Source organism: Cebus imitator, unplaced genomic scaffold (assembly GCF_001604975.1).
Source record: "Cebus imitator isolate Cc_AM_T3 unplaced genomic scaffold, Cebus_imitator-1.0 Scaffold91, whole genome shotgun sequence".
Classification (NCBI taxonomy): domain Eukaryota; kingdom Metazoa; phylum Chordata; class Mammalia; order Primates; family Cebidae; genus Cebus; species Cebus imitator.
Genome location: NW_016107406.1, coordinates 2715024 through 2728807, shown reverse-complemented (window position 1 = coordinate 2728807; position 13784 = coordinate 2715024). Strand labels below are relative to the sequence as shown.

General features: G+C 41.4%; 2 protein-coding genes across 12 annotated transcripts in view; one reads left to right on the top strand and one right to left on the bottom strand.

The window, feature by feature from the left end:
* Nucleotides 1–3501, bottom strand: part of CNOT9 (CCR4-NOT transcription complex subunit 9) — a 27539-nt gene extending 24038 nt beyond the window's left edge. For 2 of the 3 annotated variants that reach the window (XM_017535150.2, XM_037740827.1), the window contains exon 1: nt 3078–3498. In XM_017535150.2, the coding sequence (XP_017390639.1) occupies nt 3078–3101 (24 nt within the window). In that variant the 5' untranslated portion in view covers nt 3102–3498. Of the gene's footprint in view, nt 1–3077 lie in introns of all 3 variants that reach the window. The other variant, XM_017535151.2, reaches the window with a different exon arrangement.
* Nucleotides 3502–3685: 184 nt separating this feature from the next.
* USP37 (ubiquitin specific peptidase 37) overlaps nt 3686–13784 on the top strand; it is a 105233-nt gene continuing 95134 nt past the window's right edge. For 3 of the 9 annotated variants that reach the window (XM_017535141.2, XM_017535136.2, XM_017535142.2), the window contains exons 1-4: nt 3686–3760; nt 9047–9187; nt 11132–11194; nt 13275–13491. In XM_017535141.2, the coding sequence (XP_017390630.1) occupies nt 13336–13491 (156 nt within the window). In that variant the 5' untranslated portion in view covers nt 3686–3760; nt 9047–9187; nt 11132–11194; nt 13275–13335. Of the gene's footprint in view, nt 3884–9046; nt 9188–11131; nt 11195–13274; nt 13492–13784 lie in introns of all 9 variants that reach the window. The other 6 variants (XM_017535139.2, XM_017535137.1, XM_017535140.2 and 3 more) reach the window with 6 other exon arrangements.

Here is a 13784-nt window from a genome sequence, read left to right as displayed (position 1 = left end):
AAAGAAAGAAAATGTATTTCAAGTAACCCCTTTTTTTCCCCAAGAAAGCTTAATACACAGATAAGACATTTACCAAAGTGAGTTACCAATGGTTAACTCCAGGTGTCACAAACTTAGGGTACCGACAGTTTAAGTTGGTCTTCTATTTTTGAAAGATCTTAACACATAATGTGAAAAGTATAAAGATATTTATAAGTTATTTAAAATAAAACACATTGACATTTATCTATAAATTGTAAAGAAAATGATTTCCTTCTCTGAGTAAACTAAAAAATTGACGTTGACGGTTTCTTAAATAGAAAAGAGCCAAATTACCAATGTAACTTTATGTTTAAGGGCCAAAACAGCTGTTTGTTTTCCTACCAATAAATAAAAAATGGACTCAGACTGAAATAAGGATTATCTTCCCAAGTCTGGATATCAACACGTGGCTTTGGGTGTCAGCATGGTATTCCAAAAAAATGAACTTTCTAATAGTGCTGGAAGTACTAAATTAGCTTACTAACCCTTATAACTTTATAACGTACTGTTTCAAAATAACTTGAAAAATAGAAGTGAATACTCAAAGATAAGTTAGGCAATTTGCCTAAAGCTTCATCAAGAGACTCGGGAGAAGACAGTGAATTAGATCCTTTAGAATGCAGTGTTCTGTCTACTTGCCAGAGGAAGGCATCTGGGAGTCTATGACAGCTTCAATAAAATATGTAAAATGATGAATGATGCTGCTGATTAGGTGGAAAGTGAGAGAAAGACAAGTGTTTAGGGATGCTAGAATTGCCAGTGGAAATCAGTGGGAAATTAAAAACAAAACAAAACAAAACAAAAACACATCTAAAGGCTTACCTCTGGTTGTTTCACAAGCATAACATCCATTACCGAATACCTATGGCATGAAAGATTTGTAGTTTTTTTTTTTTTTTCTTTGAGACAGGGTCTCACTATGTTGCCTAGGCTGAAGTGCAGTAGCACGATCATGGCTCACTGCAGCCTGGAAAATTTAAAAAAATTTTTTGTAGAGACAGGTTCCCACAGTGTTGCCAAGGCTGGTCTTGAACTCCTGGCCTCAAATGATCTTTCTGCCTTGGCCTCCCAGAGTGCTGGGATTATAGGTGTGAGCCTATAATTTGGGAATTAAATTCCCAAAACTGAAGTCTGGGAACAAGTCACTTATCAGGGAGTGAATCTAGCCAGCTACTGAGCATTTTGTTATTTATTTATTTTTTGAAGACAGAGTCTTGTTCTTGTTGCTCAGGCTGGAGTGCAATGGCACAATTTCGGCTCACTGCAACTTCCACCTCCTGGGTTTCAGTGATTCTCCTGCCTCAGCCTCCTGAGTAGCTGGGATTATAGGTGCCCGTCACCATGCCTAGCTAATTTTTGTATTTTCAGTAGAGATGGGGTTTCACCATGTTGGCCAGGCTGGTCTCAAACTCCTGACCTCAGGTGATCCACCTGCCTCGGCTGCTGTTCCCCTAACAGCAGCAAACTTATCTTTCAACTTACTTTTCCTCACATTACATATATAATTTGGGAGAAGGAACAAAAAAGCGAGGGAAATTATAATCTCCTAATTGAGGTATAAAAGATAACTTTCCACACTGAATAGTTACAAACACTTAGAGACAGTATGACAGGAGGCAGAGATACCAACAGCACTGGAAATGGTGATGGAGAGCAAATCTCAAAAAGCAGTTTTCTATAGCTTAGTCACACTTGGCTCAATTTTTCACTTTTTGTACTTAAAAGGTATGGCAATGTTTTGGCGCTTTATTTAGTAATTATGTCAATTTGCCTGATAATACAATTTCAGTACATTACTTTCCTTAAATCATTTCCCTTTGGTGAAACACAAAAAGCAGAATTGGTCTTCAGGCATGTGTGCTCAAATCAAATGATCTTTCCCCATTATGGTTATGCTCTTCCAGTGGTCACCTTCCCTTAGATGCTCTTTCATGCAGCAAAGTGAGTCTTTACCTTGTACTAGGAACTGTTCAGGCACTGGGGAAACCATGTCAACAGGGCCCACATGATCCCTGTCCCTGCCCTCAAGGAGACAGGCAACAAATAAACGAATACAATAACTACACAGGGATCTGGAGCTGTAAAGGGTGCTCTATTAAAGTTAGTGGCTGTGGAACTAATTTGAAGAGGGTAGTCAGGGAAGGCTATTCTGGGACAGATTTAGGCAGAGGCCCGAAGAAAGATGGATTTGGATAAACAGTACGTTTACGGAGAGTTCAAGGAAGAGGTACCAATTACACTCATGCTGTGTGTGTAAAAGAGGCGGGATAAAAACATTCATTCCAGGCATAGAGACCATAAAGTGTTTCTTGGAGAGGAAAAGTGCGTTGTGGAGGGTTAGGTGGCCAGTGTAGCTGAAGCTTCAGGAGCCAAACAAGAAACGGGATTGTAAACGTGGGTTAAGGACCACATCCTACAGGGCCTTGTAGGCCATGGCAAGGAGTCTAGCTTTTATCTCAATGCCAAGAGAAGCTGTAGGATTACTTCAGACAGCTGAATTACACGATCTGTCTTTCTTGTTAAAAGATCACGCGGGTAAAACGAGACGTGTCGAGGAAAGTTTTAAACGCAGAGAACTTAAGTCAGATGCAAAAATTATGCACTTCTCCGGGCCTCAGGTTTTCCATAAGTAAAGCCTTGAACTAGAGGCCATTTCCTTTCCACCGCGATGTGGTGAGTTCTGAGCACGGGCACCGTCAGATTGACCATGGAATTCCCCTCATCTACGCCGGCGCCCAGAACACAACTGGCGCCCTGAAACTGTTGGTCACCGCAATGAATCAATGAATGCTCTGCTATGGGCACGGGACCAGGCCCCGGCGCCCGAAAAGAACGCGATGGGTCGCGCGGGAGGCCGCGAGGGGCGTCCGGCGAGGACGTAGGGGCCGGCTCGACCATAACCAAGGCGTGCCGAGAAGGGGAACCCAACCCGGGCCTCGCAGGTTGAGGGAAGAAAAAAATAGGACTAGGGCCCGACACCGGGAACTAGGAGAGAAGGCCGAAAAGTGGGGCGGAGGAAGGGTTCTGGTTCCAGGCCTGGGGGCCCAGCCACTCACCGCAGCCGTCGCCAGGCTGTGCATGTTGGGAGCGGCCGCCGCTCTCCTTTCGCAGCCGGACGCGCCGGACCCGCGTCCCAGCTTCAGCACCCCTGCCGCCGAAAATAATGAGCCGCCGTAGCAGCCATCCGCCTCTAGCTCGCTCCGCCCCCTTCGCAGCCCTCTGACCTATCACCTCTGACCCCACCCACACATCCTCTTCCCGCCCCCTGGCCGTCGGCCTAGTTAACAGTCCCAGAGTATGTCCTTTGCCCTTTAAGATTTAGGACCAGAAAAACGTCCGCGACCAACTAGTCCCCGCAACTCCTGGCTTTGAGCAGGTATTTCCAGAGAGTGGTGTGAACTCTGACCCTTCTCCAGAGGCCAGTGAACGGCGGGAAAAGATGGACTGTCCCGCGAGGACAACAATTGCGCATGCCCAGCTGGGCAGAGTAGGAGGGAAATGATGGGAGGGTGGAAATTGGGTGAAGTGGAAAGTGCGCGTGCGTACTACAGTCAGGGCTGGGGCGGGGCTGACCGGGTTAGGCCGCGCTAGGTGCTGTGGGGGGCGGGGCAAGGGCGTGTGAGGGGCGGAGTTTTCGCTGGCGCGCACGCGCCTGTGTGGTCGCGTCAAGTGTGCGTGCGTGCGTGCGTGTTTGCGTGTGGTCATAGTTCCCGCCATCAGCCGCTCTCTCTGACTAGGGGTAGGTAGCGGCCTCTCTCCTTTGGGTTTGGTATCCCTACTTTCATTACCCCCTGCTCCTCTCGCTTTACGCCGTTCCGTGCTTTCCGCAGGTCTGTCCGGGGGCTCCGGACCCTCAGCGCAGGTAAGGAGGGCCGGGGTAGCGTCTCAATTGAGCCGTTTTCTCTAGCGCCCCGTCCCTCTGTGCGATCCGCCCACTCGGCGTTCACTCTTTAGGAGTTCGCCCAGCTGCTACTCAGGCCGCCCACAACCCCTCGACGCACCCTCAGCCTCACAGGTACTCCCTTTGGGTGCACTGCCCCGGCTTTCCCCTCTTTTGACTTGGTGTCCACTGCCAGTCGCTCCCTCCGAAACTCGAACCTGGCCTCTTTCCTCTGGGGCTGTTGTCGTCAGCCACTTGCCTCTTAACAAGGCCTACTGTCTCTTCAGGTGACTGTGACTTTGGTTGCCACACATCCACCAGGCCTTGGACATGATACTCTTTCACCCTCTTGACCGTGTTCACCTTCCTCTTGACCAGTCCTCACTGCAAAACATGAGTTGTATTTTTGTTGTGCATTTCCTTGCGCCCATTTCTAGCTATCAGATCAGGTTGTTAGATATAACTATTTTAAGTCATGATCTGTAAAGGAAATGATTGATGACAAAGTCCTGTGTCCTGGAGAGTTGTCCTAAATTGGTTTTGGGGTAGTCCTCTCAAAATTTCAGCTCCGTATAAATTCCTTTATTGAGGTGGCAATTCCTGACAAGTTTAGGAAGAGACATCTGAGAGGGAATGTCAAGTAGGTAGTTGGATATAGTGGGTGAGCTCTTAGGAGAGTTCTGAGCTGGATACGTAAATGTGTGTGTGGGTGTATATGTCATCTGCCATGTTGATAATAATTGAAGCCACGGATGTGGATGAAAAAGCCTAAAAAGAGTATAGTGCTGTAAAATAAAGGCACCTAGGATGGAGCATTGAGGGATTCCTGACGTTTAATAACTGATAGAGGAGGATTCGTCTTTTAAGACATGAAAGAAGTCATTAGTAGTGTTGCATTCTGCTGAAAGGTAAAATGGAAGGAGAAAAAAAAACCCAGTAACATAAAAGTAATCACTTGTCTTAAAGATGTTTGATAAAGTAAAATGAGTATTTGGGTTCAGTGCTAGGTCCTTTTCTTTTACTCTTATATTCCTCTCTAAGCTTTAAATTCTATCTCTATATTGATGACTTAAAAATTGTTATTTTCAGCCTATTCCCTTTGTTTTCAGCCCCACATCTAAATAGCCAGCTCTCTGCTTGATATTTCAACTTGATTTTTTTCTTAGGAGTTTCCAATGTAACACAACCAAATCCAGAGTCTTGATCTTTCTCTCCATACCCAATTTTTTCTTCTTCAGTGTCCCATTTTATTAAGTGGCATATTACACAGGCTACAAATTTGGGAGGCATTCTTGGTTTCTTCCCTCTCCAAGTTCTTTCTACTCTACTTCCAATATGTGTCTTGCATCTTTTTCTGTACATTTTCTCTATCACTTTTCTAGTTTAAGCCACAGTCCTTTTTTACCTGAACTCGATTGCCTTGGCTTCTGGTATTATCATCTGTAAAATGGAAATAGTAATTTTCAGTTGATTGAATTGTTGCAAGGATTAAATGAGATAACCGTGATAAGCACTTGGCACAGAGTGAATGGCCAGTAAGCATTAATTGTTATTGCAGTTGTTATAAGCTTATTGGCTTCAATAGTCTTCTGTCTGGTTACCTTATTTCCTTCTATTCTTGCTCTTAGTCACTCTTCTCCCAAAACCCAAACCATATGACTTCTCCTTTCAGTAGTAACATATTTCTTTGCTTAAAGCCTTTTGGTGGATTTCCCCCTGCTAAGTGCTTATTACATTTAGAATAAAATTCAGTGTCCTTACTGTGGTTCACAAGACTGCAGAACCTGGTTCTTAACTGCTTCACTAACTTCATCTTCCTCCTCTCTTTCACTAAACTTTAGCCACACTGCTTTTAATTTCCTTAGTTACATCGTTATTGTACTATTCAAGGCCGTTGAGCATGCTGCTTGTCTGAATTGTTCCAGCGCCATTGCCATCTTCTGCAGTTTTCAACTTAAGTGATACATTCTCAGAGAAGCCTTCTTGATGTTCTCTATCCTCTCTCCCTAGTCTTAATCTTGTTTCATCATTCCCTGTACCTTGCTTTATTTATTTTTCAGAACTTGTAATTATTACTGTTTTTTGAGACACGATTTTTGCTCCGTTGCCCAGGCTGGAGTACAATAGCATGATCTCAGCTCACTGCAACCTCCGCCTCCTGGGTTCAAGTGATTCTCCTGTCTCAGCCTTCCAAGTACCTGGGATTACAGGTACCTGACAACATGCCTGGCTAATTTTTGTATTTCTAGGAGAGGCACAGTTCACCATGTTGGCCATGCTGATTTCGAACTGAGGCTTCTCTGAGAAGGTATCACTTAAGTTGAAAACTGCAGGATCGCCTCAGGCCAATCCACCTTCCTCGGCCTCCCAAAGTGCTAGGATTACAGGCGTGAGCCACCGAGCCCAGCCCAGAACTTGTAATTATATATTTGCATGAGTAGTTATTTAAAGTCTGTCTTCTGTTAGAATATAAACTAGTGACCACTTCATTTTTATTTCTCAATAATTTGTTAAATAAACTGGAACTTGCTATAAGAACCGCATGTCTTTGGAAGCACAAGCTTTCTGATATTCTTGTCATCTCATGACAAACACTTTCATTCTGAAAAGTTAGAGGACACGTGAGAAAAAAACAAAGAGTTTTCCAGCATTGGATACTTTTACCCATTCTTATGTCATAAAACCATTCAGATTCTACACTATTTGAATTGACTTTAGGTCAACTTTCCACTTTCAGTAACAAAACTAATTTGATCTCCTTTGTACATTTGTTTTATGGATCTTCTATAAGGAAAGAAAGCCTTCAAAAATCATAGTAGTGGTTTGTATATTTTCACAACAGGTTAATCTTTAAGATTGGTAAAGGTGAGATTTCCATAAATAAAGCAAAATTCTGGTTGGGCGTGGTGGCCCACCTTTGTAATCCCAGCCCTTTGGAAGGCCGAGGTGGGCAGATCATGAGGTCAGGAGATCCAGACCGTCCTGGCTAACAAGGTGAAACCCCATCGCTACTAATAGTCTAAAAAATCAGCCAGGCGCGGTGGCACACACCTGTAATCTCAGCTACTCTGGAGGCTGAGGCAGGATAATCACTTGAACCTGCAAGGCGGAGGTTGCAGTGAGCCAAGATGGTGCCACTGCACTCCGGCCTGGGGTGACAGCAAGACTCTGTCTCAAAAAAAAAAAAAAAAAATTGATAATTCATGTATGGCATTTAGCACTGTGCTTAGTAAATGTTGCATAATAAATATTGGGTTGCATAATAAATACTAGGTGGGATGATGACATAGTGATGAGTTTCTGAATTAGAGTAGTAGCTATGAAAAATCTGGGATTTGAGTAAATGAGAGTGAGGTTAAGCTGATACTAAGATTTCTTGCCTGAATGATCGTAGAAGGACAAAAGTAGGGAAGTTTAGGAGCTTCCTTTTTTTTCTTTTGAGATGGAGTCTTACTCCAGCACCCAGGCTGGAGTGTAGTGGTGTGATCTCAGCTCACTGCAACCTCTGCCTCCCAGGTTCAGAGGATTCTCCTGCCTCAGCCTGCCAAGTAGCTGGGACTACAGGTGCGTGTTACCACACCAGGCTAAATTTTGTATTTTTAGTAGAAGTGGAGTTTCACCACATTAGCAGGCTAGTCTTGAACTCCTGACCTCAGGTGATCCGCCTGTCTTAGCCTCCCAAAGCGGTGGGATTACAGGTGTGAGCCACTGTGCCTGGCTTCTAGGAGCTTCTTAATGAGGGCGTGGACTATCATCATCTTCACATCTATATGTCTACCCGAGTGCCTTGAAAGCGGAGTAGCTTGATAAATGATTGTTTGCTAAATGAACAAAGAAGTTTATAAAGTTGATGTTGTAGCATTCAAATAGGCAGTGAGAGATGTGCAGATAGAACTTCTGCAGGTAGAAAGTTCAGGCTTAGTGAGGCCTAATTAGAGAAAGTTAGTTTTGAAAGAAAAGTGAAAGCACCAAGTTTACCCACCTTTTCAAATAGTATTAACCTTATGGAAGTAGAGTTTTTAAGACTTAAAGCATTACTATGTAACAAGGTTTATAAAGTGAACAATGACCATATTCTTTGTCACTGACTTCTTGGTTTCAAAATGTAGCAAGAATGATTAAGCCAAGATACAAGTTGAACAAGGTGCAGGCTCATCCTGTATCCTTCATTATGTACAGCAGATAAGTTCCTAAAGTTCTGTTGATCATTTATGTGTGCCTATGTGTTATGCATCATATTTTAAATGTTTTCATTAAGGTAATCTGGGTTTTTTAAATAACCAAGAAGTTAATCTTTGTTGTATAAATGATCACTTTTCTTTTCTTTTCTTTTTTTTTTTTTTTAAATGAGGTGGAGTTTAGCTTTTGTTACCCAGACTGGAATGCAGTGGTGTGATCTCGGCTCACCCCAACCTCTGTTCCCTGGGTTCAGGCAATTCTCCTGCCGCAGCCTCCCGAGTAGCTGGGATTACAGGCATGCGCCACCATGTCCGGCTAATTTTATATTTTTATTTTTCTTTTTAAGTACAATTTTCATATTATTTTTCTCCAGAGAATAGTCCGTCCTCAGTCTTTAAGGACTCAGTTCCTTACATGGGTTTTGGTGGGGATTGTGGGGCAGCACCTGCAGGGTTTTGGGTCCTTGTGGACTTCATGAGATCAATTCTTGACTACTTTGCTGTGAATTGCACAACGCACACAGTAATGCAGCTTCACATATAGCTTGGGAAGTACATAGGCATCGAAGACACTCACTTCAGAAAATCCCTGACTGCTGCGGCCTCCAGTATGTTTTGAATGAGGAATTTCTTAATGGCATTGTCCTTGGGCACGCATTGGGCACAGTTTGTGCAGCCAGTAGGCTGCACGTGGCTGCGGCCCTTTTTGGCACGACCGTTGTTCCTTTTCTTTGTCATCTTGGAGTCACAGACTGGAGAGAGCTAATTTTGTATTTTTAGTAGAGACAGGGTTTCTCCATGTTGGTCAGGCTGTTCTCGAACTCCCAACCTCAGGATATCCGCTCACTTCGGCCTCCCAAAGTGCTGGGTTTACAGGCATGAGCCACCGCTCCCGGCCCACTTTCCTTTTTTTAAAGTATTTTGTATATTGGATTCTTTTTAAAAAGCACATTTTTATTTTCTTTAGCTGAGTTGATGGCTTCCGGAGAACTGGCATAGCTGTAGAATATGAGTAGTGTCCCAAGAAGAGTGCTTTGCTCTTGGCACAAGGATCAGAATAAAGGTGAATTGCTATTACATACAGTTTTTCGATAAAAGTCACTGAAAAGTAAGTGATGTTTTTGTTTTGGGTGTATGTTTCGAAGAATATGCAAGCTGGCAAGAATTGAGTTTTCTGTGTTTATTTTGTAGTAATAGTTTTGTGATTTGGTGGTGCTTTCCTTACCACAGAATGCTCTCTCTGGATTAAGTATGTTCAAAGCAGTACCTAAAATGTGAGCACTTAAATAAATGTACAGGGCACAGAAACATTTTTGCCAATATTATTGTTTGAGCTTTCATGGAATGCTTAAAGTTGAAAAGTAATTTTAATAGTTATGAAGAAATTTAGAGAAATAATCTCTTTGGACATGTTTAAAGAATAATTCATTTTAATTATCTTTTGTCTTCTCAATTTTTTGCTTTATTAAGAGAATTAGCATTACTGAGTTTAAGGAAGGCTTGTCTTTGTCTTAGGTTTATAGAAAGTTTAACTGTTACTGGATCATGCTTCATGATGAAAAAGAAGCTTAGTTTTTTACTCTTAACCAAGTAGGGCAAGCCCTGATAAAATGTAGCTATCAATTCATTTAGTGCAAAAGCAGGTAATACGAGAGTCAGTGTGGGGGAAAAAAAGCAGGTAATGAACTAAATTGAGGCATTAAGAAAAAGTTTTATTATGTTGCTTCTGCCAATTTTATGCCCTGCATCGTTTATATAAGGCTTTTTAAAAAGGGTAATGTCTAAGTTGAGTCTTGATTTTAGAGCCAGGAGAAGAAATTAAGGAGGGTTGGGGATGGGGAGAACACATAAAAATTCTCTAGACATGGCCAGGTGTGGTGGCTCACACCTTAATCCCAGCACTTTGGAGGCCAAGGCGGGTGAATCACCTGAGGTCGGGAGTTCAAGACCAGCCTGACCAACATGGTGGAACCCTGTCTTAAAAAGAAAAAAAAAAAACCTCCAGACATGATCACTGTGTGTGCAAAGGTAAAGTGGCATGAGAACATATAGATTTTTGATGCAGATATAAGTAATTTAGAAGGCTGGATTGGGAGTTTTATTGGGAATAGAGAGGTAAGCAGGGCCTGGGTCATGAAGGGTCTGTGTGTCATGTTAGTGAGTTTAGATTTTATTGCATGGACAGTGGAGTTATTGAATGATATTAAGCAAGAGAGGGATATGCTTTGATCTGCAGTTCATTATAAAGCTGTCTGAAAGGTGTATGGAGGTAGAATTTGTTTGCTTTTTCGACATGGAGTCTCACTCTGTCGCCCAGGCCTGAGTACAGTGGTGTGATCTCGGCTCACTGCAGCCTCTGCCTCCTGGGTTCCAGTGATTCTCCTGCCTCAGCCTCCCAAGTCACTGGAATTACAGGCATACACCACCACGTCGGCTAATTTTTGTATGTTTAGTAGAGACGGGGTTTCACCATGTTGGCCAGGCTGATCTCGAACTCCTAACCTCGGGTGATCCGCCCACCTTGGCCTCGCAAAGTGTTGGGCGCCCAGTCTGTGGAGGTAGAACTGATGGGACTGTCTTGACTTTACACCTCGAATCCAGTACCAGTAATTATCAAGAAAGAAGCTAAAGACAACTCTCCTATTTCTGGCATGGGAAACTGAAGTAGGAGAGTGATGTATTCTTTGCAGCACTGAATGTCAGAATGGAAAAAAGTCTCAAGGATATATTCAACAATGAAGTCACAAATTATAATTACAGAAAAAAATTACAGATATACCTTGCTGGCCTAAGTTTCTATAGCTCTGTAGCGTTACTAGTTTGAGCAAAATGCAAAATGTCATGTTAACAGACAGTTCTATAAACATTAATGGACTCTATTACTTTGATGAATTTGTATTACCCAGCAAATTATACTAATATTTAAATCTGGCCACAGTAGGCACATAACAATTTTCGACGAGATGAGTGAATAATAATAAACTACTTATGATACTTAACACCTTTATTTAAACTCTTGAAAGTGTTTTCATATCTCTTCTTTTATCTTCAGTTATTTGCCATACAGTAACCAAGGCTTCCAACTAGGGACCCCCAAACTGTATCCTGCCTGTAGGTGAGTTTTATTTGATTTGTAGCTGTTAAAAATAAATTTGAGTTCATTGCCAACAATTAAAAATGGACATAAACATTTGGATGTCTTTATTTTCTTGAAAAGCTAGATGGTCTGGTAATGCTAGGTTCACTATTTCTACATGGTAATAATTGGCCAGATAGGGTGGCAGTTGTTCATATTTTGCCTGTTTAAGTCGTTTCTGTCACCTGCTATCCCCTATAGATAGCTGAGTTAGTGACTCCTGTTAACATTGTATTTGTTGAGGTCTTTGGAGAAAGAGGTATTATAGACATGGAATAAATTCAGAAAACAGATATTAATTCCACTAATATTAGTAACTGCTTTCTGCTGAGTGCTAGTATATGTTATTTCATTCTACAACACTACAGGATTTGCTATTCCTATTTTGTGGTTGAGAAAACTTATGGTCAGAGAAGGTAAGTTACACATTAGTAAGTGATAGTGCTGGCTGGCTGCTGATTTCTAGAGCTAGCGTCATTTTCCTTTATATCTCTTTCTAGCTTTTCTAGTTGAGTTGTTTAGGCAAAGATAATGTTTAATCGTGTTTAATTTATTAAATTATAAGCAAGAATCTGTTTTAGAAGTAGTGTTTTTAAAGGTTTGAAATAGTGTAAATAAAATTTGATTTAGTAATTTTAGATGATTGCATATTTATGTGTAGAACATACTATTTGATAACATTGTCTGCTATAAGTGTAATTTTATTTACTTGCTGACTTTTACAAAAGCTAATTTGAAGAGTTTTACACATCCTATTATTGCTGTAAGTTTAAGTTTTTTGTGTTTTTTTGTTTTGAGACAGAGTCTCACTCTATCACCGAGGCTGGAGTTGAGTGGTGCGATCATTGCTCACTGCAGCCTTGACTTCCCTGGCTGAGGTGTTCTTCCCATCTCAGTCTCTGGAGTAGTTGGGGCTATAGGTGCACATGACCATGCCAGGCTAATTTTTTGGTATTTTTTGTAGAAATGAGGTTTTTGCTGTGTTGCTCAAGCAGTCTGCCCACCTTGTCTTCCTAAAGTGCTGGGATTAGAGGCATGACCCACTGCACCTGGCAATTTTTCTTTTTAGCTTTCAAATATTGCCTGACAAGCACCTAGTCATTTTTAGGTATTAAAAGTTCATTCAGGAAACCTGAGTATTTGCCAAAGATAAAATTGCTAAAGATTCTTTCTAGGAATGGTTATGTTAAGTATAAATGATAGGTGGTTCTTCAGAAGAGAGGTTGTTTGTTTTCTCTAGAGATTAAATGATTTTCTCAAATATTACAATTCTAGAGATTGAACTAACTTGGTTATTTTTTAAATTTCTTACTAATTTAACGTCTTCTGTACATATGAACATGCTTAGATTGCTAACTGTTAGAAGAAAGTGTTCGGTGATACACTTTGGTGTTTTGGGAGGGACTCCAATCTAAGAAATGGAGTCAGAGGCCTGAATTTTGTTTTGTTTTGTTTTGATACAGGGTCTTCACTCTGTTGCCCAGGCTAGAGTGCAGTGGCATAATCATGGCTCACTGCAGCCTTGACCTCCCAGGCTCAGGTGATCCTCCCATCTCAGCCCCCCAGAAGCTGAGACCATAGGTGTGTGTCACCACACCTGCATTTTTTTTTTTTTTTTTTAGTTTTTTATAGAGATAGAGCCCCTTTATGTTGCCCAGGTTGGCCTCAAATTCCTGAGCTTAAACACTCCTCCCACCTTAGCCTCCCAAAGTGCTATGATTACAGGTGTGAGCCACCATGCCTAGCCTGAACTTACTTTTTTTTTTTAAACTTATATTTTGGAAATCCAGATCTATTAGCTTTCATGAAGGAAGAGAATAATCAACACTTTAATGGTGAAGGCAGTCACTTTGAGCATGGGGGTCTTATTCCTATTGATATGTCTTCAGTGGCAGCAGTGTGGTTGTGAATGGTATAAAATGTAGAATTTAGACTCTAATAAACACAGGTACTGGACACATAGCAAAGAAGGGAAGATAAAGGCATAGAAGAAATGCAAGGTGGTTAGAAATTACTTTAATTACTAGTAACTTATAACTTATTTTATTTTTCTTTTTAGAACCTGCCAGGCGAAGGTATATTTTTGCTTTTTGGCTAGAAGCAATTTATTTTTTTAAAAAATGTCTCCTCTGAAGATACATGGTCCTATCAGAATTCGAAGTATGCAGACTGGGATTACAAAGTGGAAAGAAGGATCCTTTGAAATTGTGGAAAAAGAAAATAAAGTCAGCCTAGTAGTTCACTACAATACTGGAGGAATTCCAAGGATATTTCAGGTATTACCAAATGTTGATTTGGAATAGCCCTTGAAGCAGATCATTTAGTAAATTGCTATTCTGTGCCATAGTAAACATCACAGTAGCCCTCCTCCTAGACTAATGTTTCTTGCTTCTGATTTCTAGAACATTAATATTTTTTATATACATGTTTTATAAATTATTCAACAGCCTTGTTATTGGTATATAATAAAAGCAGGAATTAGTCACGATTATTGAAAAGAAAACTTGTGAGAGGAAGCTGACGAGAGTTTGGATCCTGTATATCTAAGCTTTTTTTTTTTTTTTTTTTT